Below are 11,086 nucleotides of genomic sequence, written 5' to 3' on the forward strand. Positions count from 1 at the left end.
ACAAAAGTGAATACAAAGTAATGAAAAGTAATTGAAGAGGTTTCAAGATATTAGGAGGCACTTTGTTTTCCAGAGCTAAGGCCCAGCAAGCAAGCTGTGCCCTGAGCTTGGCATAACAACAATCCTTTGCACTCACCTTCCCACAAAAACACATCAGCACCAGGTACTCTCTGAGCTAGGACAAGCACCAGAAAGCTTGGACAAGTTCCGGCATGAAGCCCTATTATGAATAAAACTTGTCACATTGTTGCTCTGCCCTCATTGTCAGGGCTATATACCTTATACTTATATATACACTTTATAATTACTATACTCTACGGTATATACTTACACCAAGTAGCCATTGGTGTAAATTTTGACATCCGCCCACACTAAAGCAGGGTCCCCCAGCTCAGGGTACCCACACATGTGTCTAGTTTCTCTCCTTGCTTGCAAGCTCTTCCCCTCACTTTGAAATTAAACTGATTCCTGACCCACTTTTCTCTAGCCAGCTCTGTTTGACTTTGGTCATCCACAGGTTAGAGGCTAATTCTGTCCAGTTGACAGTGGAGACTGTTACCAACTGAATGGATCAGGAGGTGTCGCCTGAGTTAGCTTTGAAGGGCAGCTAGGGGGTGCAGAGCAGTGTTAGGAAGATCTGAGCTGAAATTCGGCCTCAGATACTTACTGGCCATGTGACCCTGTGTAGGTCACTTAATGGCTATTTGTCTCAATTTCTCATCTGTAAAATGGGCACACACTGGAGAAGGGAATGGCAAACCACTCCAGCATCTTTGGCAAGGAAGACTAATGGAGAGAATCACTCAGAGTCTGACACAACTGAACGACAACAAACGATTTTGACATCCAGCCCGAAACTCCCTCCTTCTGTGACTTCGGGGCAGTACCGTAAAAATCTCCCCGTCGGTAAAGTAAAGCGGTCGTGTTAGGCGGCCTCTGGGTTTCCCTCATTTGTAAACATTTGATCTTACGGGCTTCTCTGGTCCTTGTCTTTTTCTCACCTGCAAAACGGGAGGGATACCCGTCCCGCTGGCCTCCCAAGACTGAAGAGGAGGTGGGCTCGTGACGTGAGAGCCCACGCCAAAGTCCACGGGCCCCGCGAGCTGCCGCCCTAGTGAAAATGAGTTTTGGCGACAGTTTTGGTCGCAGTGCCTTGCTTTGGGAAGTTCCAGGAATACAGTATTGACATGGAGACTCTGAAGGACCTCTGCCTTTAGGCATCCCTTCCCGAGACCCAGCTTCCAGTCTCGGCTTGTGGCCTCCCTGGGGAGCAGCTGGACCGAGGTCTCAGAGCGCCTCGGGCTCCAGGAAGGGCTGAGCCTGCGCAGTGGCCAGAGCGCCTGTCCGAGAGGCGTCTAGTTACCATGGAAACGGCGCCGAGGTCGTCAGGACGCTGCGTCCTCCAGGTGCATCAGTCATTGTGGCCCGGCTGGAAACGAGGCTTCCTCGCAGGCCAGGGTGGCTGGGGGGCGGAGAAAGAGGTCTACTACCTACTTCCGGCGGAAAGGTTATAGCCCGGCTGCCGGCGGCTCCTGCTTGTATGCGCCGGCGGGAGCTGAGGTAAGACGGCGACACTGCGGTGGTCGGGGGTCGGGAGGTGACCGAGGGAAGCCGGAGGCCTCCAGAGAGCCGCGGGCTCGGTAGAGGGAGTGCGGGCGCGCCGGGACCCGCTCTTGCGGGGCTGCCTCCGTTTCGGGGCTGGGTCGTAGGTCCGGAGCCAGAAGGTGCCCGGCCCCTCTCTTTACACTTGGGGAAACTGAGGCCCAGAGAGAGGAAGGGCCTTGGTTGTCTCCATTAGGGAAACTGAGGCCCATAGTCAGACAGGTAGGAAGTGGCCGAACCAGGATTCACACCCAGGACTCTGTGGTCAGCTAACACGTCCATAGATAGTGCCTACTGTGTGCCGGGCACTCTGCCAAGAGCTTTATAAATGCTGATCTCACGTTGTCCTAGCAACAACCCTGGGAGAGAGGTGCTGCTATTGTCCCCGTGTTACAGATGAGGAAACTGAGGCCAAGTGACTCGACTAGGGTCGTACTGTCTGAGGCCGGATTTGAATTCAGGTTTTCTTGACTCCACTGCCGCCTCCCCACCCTTCTGCCCTGGCTCCTGGTGGCCCTGGGGTCATCTTTTTGATGGTGTTTGCCATAAGTTATCCTTTAGCCTTGATTAGGACAGAAATAATAGTTAAAAAAAAAGTCCAGAGAGGATCCCCTCATTTCATGTTTTAGAGACACTGTCAGTGAACGAGAATAAAGTTCCTTCAAAAGTAATTTTCCCACACCGACAGAGCATGGTTAACAAGCATTTATTTATCAGGCTATTATAGATTTAGTGTTAGAAGAGGAACCTGAGTTTTCAGGGAGTCCACGTTGTCATTTTCTAAATGAGGGAAGTCTCAAGAGTATATGGGTTTAGTGAGGTGCATAGACCCTGGATGAGTCTCAGCTTCCTGCCTGCCTCAGTTTCCCCAGCCTGCCTCCCAGGGTGGTTGTGAGGGTCAAATGTGATCTCCCCCTCCCCAGCCCCTCTCTTCAAGATGCAGCCCAGCACCACTTTCTACATGAAATCACTCTTCCTTGTATTTCTTTAACTAAGGAAACTAAGGGGAAGGGATAGCATTCAGTGCCTTTAGATTGTAGAGTACTCAGAAGGGAGTAAAGTATAAGACTGCAAGGCAAGAAGAGACCAGGTTGTGAAAGTCCTTAAAAGTTCAGAGAATTTTGTATTTGACCCTGGAAGTAATAGGGAGCCACTGGGGTTTATTGAGCAAAGGAGTATGGTGACACAGTCAAACATGGACTTTAGGAAGATCACTTTGGCAGCTGAGGAGAGGACAGATGAATGGGGAGAGACTGGAGGCAGGAAGAGCAGCCAGAAGGATAGTTCAGTGGTCCAGGGTGGAGGTGATCGGAGCCTGCCCTTCCGGGGGGGGGGGGGCAGCCGTGGAAGGGGGGGGGGGGGGGGGGGGGGGGAATGGGGGGAGACTGGAGGCAGGAAGAGGAGCCAGAAGGGTAGTTCAGTGGGCCGGGGGGGGGGGGCTCGGCGCCCGGCGGGGGGGGGGGGGGGGCAGCCGTGGAAATGGAGAGAAGGGGACCTGGATGGAAGATGGTCCTCATTCCAGTGCCAAGTACAGTGTAAAAGTGCATAAGAGAGGCACCATGGGGTGAGAGAGCCCCCTGGCAAGGGAGGGCACTTTTCTTTAGAGACTTTGGAGGGGGTCAAGGTTTATGATGGAGGTGGTAACATTTTAACTGGACTTATACATGTATACATACATAAATTTTATATACATATATACATACACACATATACATATAACATGCACATTTTAACTGGGCCTATATGTGTATGCATACAAAATCATATGTATACATATATACACACATACATGCAAACATACAGACTCATCCTTGTTTTCTCTATTACGGTGTAAATTCCTTGTTAGTTGAGATTGTTTCATTCATTGTATTTTTATCACCCACTTAGTGCCTAACACACAGATTCTTAATAAATGCTTGTTGATTGATTTTGTGAAGATCAAATGAGATGATATATGTAAAGTGCTTCCTAAACCATAAAACTCTATAAATATGAGCTATGTAAACATTCTCAGACTTTCAAATCTAATTGCTCCCTCCCTTTTCCATTAGATTAATGTCAAGTGTAATGAAGTATTTTCAATATTTTTAATGCAGTACATTAAGGAAAGTGCAGTGTACCATGGCTTTTGAACCCTTCCCTCGAAAGGACTGGTACAGTGTTCTGGGTGCAGAGCCATCAGCAAGCATGAAAGACCTGAAACAAAAATACCAAAAACTCATTTTAATGGTAAGTATTTTTTTTTTACCTGATTTTGAATTATGTCAGAGGTTGTACATAGCAAATGCAGAATGGTATAAATTATGTGATTAGAATGATAATTTGGTTCCCTTTTAAGTTTCAGTAATACTGAGGATGAGGAGGGAGTTTCTGACAGTGTGACTGCTTTTCATGAGACTCTTGATAAGCCACTTTTCTGCAGAATCTTTGTTAATTTTTTTTAAAGTCATGGTGAAATCTCCCACTCTTTTACCTTTATCACTGTAACCAAAGTGTTTTGCAAACAACTGCAAAGAATTGTTATTTTTAATATTTATTTAATACTATCCAATATTACATGTTATATATGGTAGGATGGCAATGGATTACTTTAAAATCATCTCTTTAAAACAAAAACTACTACTATGTTTATTTTTATAGCTCTCCAAGCAATTAATGTAAGTCTGTTGCATACACTATATGCTTAAAGAGTGTCTTTTGAATTACTGAATCAGTAATTATGTCCAAGAATTTCTCCACAAGTTAACATTATTGAAATAAAAAGGTTAGACATAGTAGAAAATAAGTGTTTATTTTAGTCATTTACCATCAGGTTTAATTAGGCATGTGTGGTCATTGTTCAGACTCTGGGGCTATGAGAGACTTCTGATAAGGAAGAAAAACAGGAGTCATCAGAAGAGGCATGTAGATACCTGGCGCACTCACCATGCAACTTAGATTTAAGGTAGAGATAGATTTCAAATATCTATAGATATATATGATGGAAGCAGTGGGAGGAAGATAGAGTGACTTCCCCAAATAGCATGATCTCATCAAGAGAGTGTGAGAAGTGTGAGGATTCCAGCGAGCTAGGGTAAGCCAGGAAAGTGGAGGACACCAATGAGAGTTTCTTAGAGTGGGGGCTGGGGAACCGGTCTTAATTGTGGGAGAGAGGAGGAGGAGGATCAGAGGCGGGATTGGGCTGGATGACATGATGACTGTCAGCACAGAGGAAACAGCTGTTCCAGTTTGACTGTACTTGTCTTTTCCTTAGGAAGGAGAATGATTTTTGGCCTGGAAAGAATGGAACAAAAATAGCTAAGGAAGAGTTGATAGCTCACAATAAGTAAGGAGACAGAAGGAGAACATTTAGCTCTCCAGGATGACTTTAAGTTCCCCAGTTGAGCTGAACTTCATAGTCAGAAGCCGGAAGAACTGGTAGATATGATTGTGGCACCGCCATAAGTAAATTGTTTCAGAGATTGTGAAGAACACGAGAGATGGAGCAGGTCTGCAGAAGGGCACTTGTTCTGATTTTCAAAGGGAGGAAGAGGCCAGCAATCTCTGATTCCTGGGGAAGTTCCAGAACATAGTATGAAAGAGATGATCAGTGACTACCTTAGGGTAAGGCAGCAGTGACTACCAAGAACCATTGTGACTACATCGAGAACGAGTTATGCCAGAAGACACTCATTTGCTGTTTGAAAGGGCTTCTAAGCTACCAGATTTAGGGAATGGTACAGAGAGATTCTATTATACCTGTATTTCAACCACAGTGTTTGATAAACTTACATACTGTTCTGTTGAAAGATGGAAACATTCTGTGATGGTCGTGGTGATTGTTCAGTCACGTCTGACTCTGTGATCCCATTTGGGGTTTTCTTGGCAAAGATACTGGGGTGGTTTGCCATTTCTTTTTCCAGATCGTTTTATAGATGAGGAAACTGAGGCAAACAGGGCGAAGTGACTTGCCCAGGGTCACACAGCTAGTGAGTGTCTGAGGCAGGATTTGAACTCAGGAAGATGAGTCTTTGTGACTCCAGGTCTGGTGCTCTATCCACTATACTACCTGGCTGCCCCTGAAACTCTGAATTCTAATGCAATTAGATAAATTCTGAACTGGTTGAATGACATGAATCAAAGATTAGTCATTTGTGATTCAATGTCATTTTGGAAGTAGGGCTCCAACCAAGTGCACCAGGGGTTGGATCTGTGCTTGGCCCTGTACTGGTTAACATTCTTGTGTTACTTGGATAAAGGCTCTGATGACATAATTATAAACATTTACAGATGACATAAAATTGGAAGAGAGAGGTGATACCCTAGAAAACAGTGTCAGTATCCACAGAGATCAACAGGCTAGAGCAGGGATCAGGCTGGAGGACCAAATCATCTGTGGAAATAGATTTGTCTTTAAGAACCACTAAGGGGGTGGCTAGGCAGCGCAGTGAGTAAAGCGCCAGCCCTGGAGTCAGGAGGACCCGAGTTTGTTTTTCGGCACTTAACACCCACACAAAAAAACTAGCTGTGTAACCTTGGGCAAGTTACTTAACCCCAATTGCTTTAACAACAACAACAAAAAGAACCACTAAGTTCATTGTATTTAAGAATTTTAAAAACCTTCTTAACTCACGGTTGGATTTGGCCATTGGCAGTAGATTGCCAAGCCCTGTGCTAGAGCATTGGCCTGAATTTAAAAAGTTGACTTTCGCTAGGGCTAAATGCAAGGTCTTACACTCCACAGCACCACAGGCAAGACTGGGGAGCCGCCATCAGAGAACATTTAACCGACAAAAATCTGGTTGTGTGTTAGTGGCCTTCAAGCTCATTATGAGTCAGAGATGGGATATGTCAGTCAAGAGAGGTAATGTAGTAAAAGAGACCTAGATTTCAGGAGTAAGGAGAGGATAACCCTGCTGAGCTCTGCCATGGGCAGATCTCTTTGGCAGTATTGTTTTCAATTCTGGGTATCACTAGTTAGGAAGGACATCATTAAGCTGGTGAATATGTAGAGGTAGGGGCAGCTAGGTGGTGCAGCAGGTAGAGTGCCAGGCCTGGAGTCAGGAAGACTTGAGTTCAAATCCAGCCTCAGACACACACTAGCTGTGTTTCCCTGAGCAAGTCACTTCACCCTGTTTGCCTCCTGAGCTGGAGAAGGAAATGGCAAACCACTCTGGTATCCTTGCCATGAAAACCCCAAATGGGGTCACAAAGAGTTAGACAAAATTGAAACAATGATTATACATTCAGACACCTCTGGCTGAGAAAAAAGAAGACCCATGGGGAACGTGGCAGCTGGCTTCAAGTACCTGAAGTATCTATCTGCCATAGAGAAGAGGAATGAGACATGTTTTCTTTGTCCTCAGAGGATAGAACCAGGAGGAGTGGGTGCAAGTTGGACACAAGTGAGCTTCAGCCCAATGTCAGGACACACACACTTAGGAAAATGGGAAAGAGCTACCTTGGAAGGGATATGTAGCAGCAAGCACCCCAGCGTCCCCAGGGTGGCTGCCAATACAGGTTCTTGGATCTGCTTTGATAAAGGAAAGCAACTCAAAATGGGTTAACAAGCTTACTTTAATCAGTCAAACATGTATCGTTTACCTAGTTCAGGGGAAAAAGGTCAGCACCCCAAACTTCAGAGTATACAGACAGAATTATCAAGACAGAGAAACAGATCAAGTAGACATATTTCTAAACTGTCCAACCATTACATCCATACCAAATCAACATCTGGGTTTTTCAAAGCCAGGGGGCTCTCAACCAACGGCTTCCCAGAGTCTCATCTGATCAAATCACAGAACACTTCTCAAAGTGAGCCCCAAAACAACATCTGGGTTTTTCAAAGCCGGGGGGCTCTCAACAACAGCTTCCCAGAGTCTCATCTAATCAAATCACAGAACACTTCTCAAAGCGAGCCCCAAAAGAAAGCCTCAAATCAGGGTTTATATAGCTTTCTTCTGGCTTAGAGTATGTAACAACCTTCTGGACCCAATGGCCAATCAAAAACCTCCCACCCCAGGCTCCAGGTGCACTTTAGCCTACGGGCAGGGAAGATCTTAAAAATTTACATTCCCATTACAGGATGGAGCAGTTTCCTCCTCAGTGGTGGTTTTCAACCAAATACTAGGTGAGCATTTGCCAGATAGATTGTGCATATGCATGGCATGTGTGGACTCTTGTTTTTCAGTTGGGAGCATCACCATTTTCAGATTCATCCACGTTTATGCTCATTTTCTCTCTCTGCCTTCCAACATATCCAAGTTGTCAGATTTTGTTGATTAATAACAAATGGGGCACATGGTTCAAATTATCCTGTGGTCTTGCTACCAGGTCGCCTCATTTCTCAGCCATACATCTTTCTCATATCTCTTTGTTATAATTCTTTGTTGATCCTATGCTGTTACTCATGGCTACCATACAGCCATATCTTTGACTTGAGGTTGACCAGAAACTGATATTCGATGACTTGTACAGCATCCCCTTTGTTTCAGGGAAAAGCATGGAGTTATTAAAATGTCTTTGCAGTTTCCCAAAGAGCATCCAGCCTGCCCTCTTCCTTTTCAGTTCTGGCCTCAAGTCATTGCCTATTTAGTGGTTTTCTACAATATATATATATACTGGTGAACCAGCTCTCCTTTATCCATCCTGTTGCATATTGTAATCTAGGCAATAGGCATTCTTTATCCCTTTGGTTTTTCCTGTTTGCATAATTAGACCAGATTCTTTTGAGATGTGAGTCAGTACCTCAGAGTTGTTTTAATTTGCCTTTCTCTCATAGTGATTTAGAGCTTTTTTTTTTTTCACATGACTATAGATAACATTGATTTCTTCTGAAAACTGCCAGTTTATATCCTTTGACCATTTGTCACCACCCCTCAACCCATTTTTTCCTCCACTATAAAAGCTTTTCTTTGCTAGCATTTTTGTTTTTAGGTAATTTTTCCCATTTTACCTCTCTCTTCCCCTTTTTCCCAGAGCATCCCTTTTTCTCACCCCTTAGTTATTTTTGGAGATCATTCCAGTGTAATCAGCTCACATCCATGCCCTCAGTCTATGTAAACTCCATTTAATTTTCCCAACAAAGATAAAGTTCTCAGGAGTTACATATATCATCTTTCTATATTGGAATGTAAACAGATTAACTTTATGGAGACCTTTACGATCACTCTTTTATGTTTACCTTTTTATGTGTCTCTTGAGCTTTGTGTTTGAATGTCAGATTTTCTATTCAGCTCTGGTCTTTTCATCAGAAATGCTTGAAAGCCCTCTGTTTTATTAAATGTCAATTTTTTTCCCTGAAGGATTAGAATAAGTTTTGCTGGGTAGGTTATTCTTGTTTGTAAGGCTCGCTCTTTTGCCTTCTGGAATATGTTTGAAGCTTCCTACTCATTTAATGTGGAAGCTGCTAAATTTTGTGTGATTCTGACTTTGGCTCCTCAATATTTGAATTGTTTCTTTCTGGCTCTTCAAAGTACTTTCTCTTTGACCTGGAAGTTCTGGAATTTGATTATAATATTCCTGGGAGTTTTCATTTTGGGATTTTTTTTCAGGACATGATCAGTGGATTTGTTTAATTTTTATTTTACTCTTTGGACCTAAGATAGTGAGGCAGTTTTCTTTGATAATTTCTTGAAATATGGTATCTAAACTTGTTCTTTGATCATGGTTTTCAAGTAGTCCAAAAATTTTTTATTATCTCTCCTTGATCTGTTTTCTAGGTCAAGCTGTTTTATAGTAAGATATTTCATATTTTCTTCTATTTTGTCATTCTTTCGACTTCATTTTATTATTATTATTTTTTCATTTTTCAAATGCTTTATTAACTTCTGATTTATATCATTCATTTCCGCCAGGTTTTGAGTTACAAATTTTCTCCCCATTTTTCCCCTACCCACCACCCCAAAATAGTAGTCCCACAGGATATCACCTCCTCCAATCTCCTCTCTCCCATATCTTCTCCCATACCCCCTTCAGCTTTTCCAGTAGGGCATAGTGACTCTCTATGCCCCAGTGACTGTATATCTTATTTCCCAATTACACGTAAAATAGTAATAATAACACTATATATATATATATATATGTATATATATATATATATTTTAGCATTTAATTTTAAAACTTTGAATTCCAGATTCATTTCCTTCCTCTCTTGTCACCCACCCTTACTGGGAAGGTAAGCAGTTCAGTATAGGTTGTACATGTGTAGCTAATGCAAAACATTAACATAGTAGATACATTGTAAAAGACTGACTATATTTCCCTCCCTCCTATCCCACCTCCCACTTGTTCTGTTCTCTACTTTGATCCCGTCCCTTTTCAAAGTGGGTGCTTCCAACTTCCCTCCCCCCCAGCCTGTCCTCCCTTCCATTATCTCCCCTCTCGTTCCCTTCCCCCCTAATCTCCTGGAGGGTGAGATACCCTAATTAGTCTGTATTTCATTGCCTTCCCGAGCCAAATTCAATGAGAAAAGGTTGACCCATTCCCTTTTGCCTTCATGTTCTTCCCCTCCATTGTAACCATTTCCCCTTGCCTCTTGTATATGAGATAGTTTACCCCATTCTCTCTCCCCCTCTCCTCGCATTATATTTCTCTCTCACCTCTTTATTTCACCTTTTAAGTATCATCCCTTCCTACTAAATTGGTCCTGTGTCCTCTATCTATATATACATTTCTATTCCCTTCAACTATTTTCATACTGAGAAGTGTTTCATCAGTTACAATTATTGTTTTTCCATGTAGGAATGTTAATAGTTCAACTTTGATAAGTTCCTTATAATTTTTTTTCCCTGTTTACCTTCTCCTGCTTCTCTTGCTTCTTGTATCTGAATGTCAGATTTTCTATTCAACTCTGGTTTTTTCATCAAGAATGCTTGAAAGTCCTCTATTCCACTGAATGACCATATTTTCCCCTGAAACATGGTACTCAGTTTTACTGGGTAGGTGATTCTTGGTTTTAATCCCAGCTCCTTTGCCCTCCGGAATATCATATTCCAAGCCCTTCAGTCCCTCAGTGTAGAAGCTGCCAGATCCTGAGTTATCCTGATTGTGTTTCCACAGTATTCAAATTGTTTCTTCCTGGCTGCTTGTAATATTCTCTCCTTGATCTGGGAACTATGGAACCTGGCTATAACCTGGCTTTTTGGGATCTTTTTCAGGGGGTGATCGGTGGATTCTTTCACCCTCTATTTTGCTCTCTGGTTCTAAAACATCGGGGCAGTTTTCCTTGAGAATTTCTTGAAGGATGATTTCTAGGTTCTTACTTTGATCATGGCTTTCAGGTAGTCCAATAATTTTTAAACTTTCTCTCCTGGATCTGTTTTCCAGGTCAGTGGTTTTTCCCATGAGATATTTCACATTGCCTTCTATTCTTTCATTTGTTTGGATCTGTTTAACAGCATCTTGATTTCTCATAAAGTCATTAGCTTCCATTTGCTCCAATCTAATTCTGAAGGAATGATTCTCCTCAGTGAGATTTTGAGATTCTTATTCCATCTGGCAGATT

The 11,086-nt window shown here is 43.2% G+C and overlaps 1 protein-coding gene across 1 annotated transcript in view; it reads left to right on the top strand.

Annotated features, from left to right (window-relative positions):
- Positions 1–1,411: 1,411 nt before the first annotated feature.
- Positions 1,412–11,086, top strand: part of DNAJC24 (DnaJ heat shock protein family (Hsp40) member C24) — an 81,782-nt gene continuing 72,107 nt past the window's right edge. Inside the window, exons 1-2 of the mRNA XM_069091363.1 lie at positions 1,412–1,560; positions 3,699–3,831. Coding sequence (XP_068947464.1) covers positions 1,541–1,560; positions 3,699–3,831 — 153 coding nt within the window. The 5' untranslated portion in view covers positions 1,412–1,540. The remainder of the gene's footprint in view (positions 1,561–3,698; positions 3,832–11,086) is intronic.

This window comes from Petaurus breviceps, unplaced genomic scaffold (assembly GCF_028583685.1).
Source record: "Petaurus breviceps papuanus isolate PSGF00001 unplaced genomic scaffold, PetGlider_PUasm1.0 188, whole genome shotgun sequence".
NCBI lineage: Eukaryota > Metazoa > Chordata > Mammalia > Diprotodontia > Petauridae > Petaurus > Petaurus breviceps.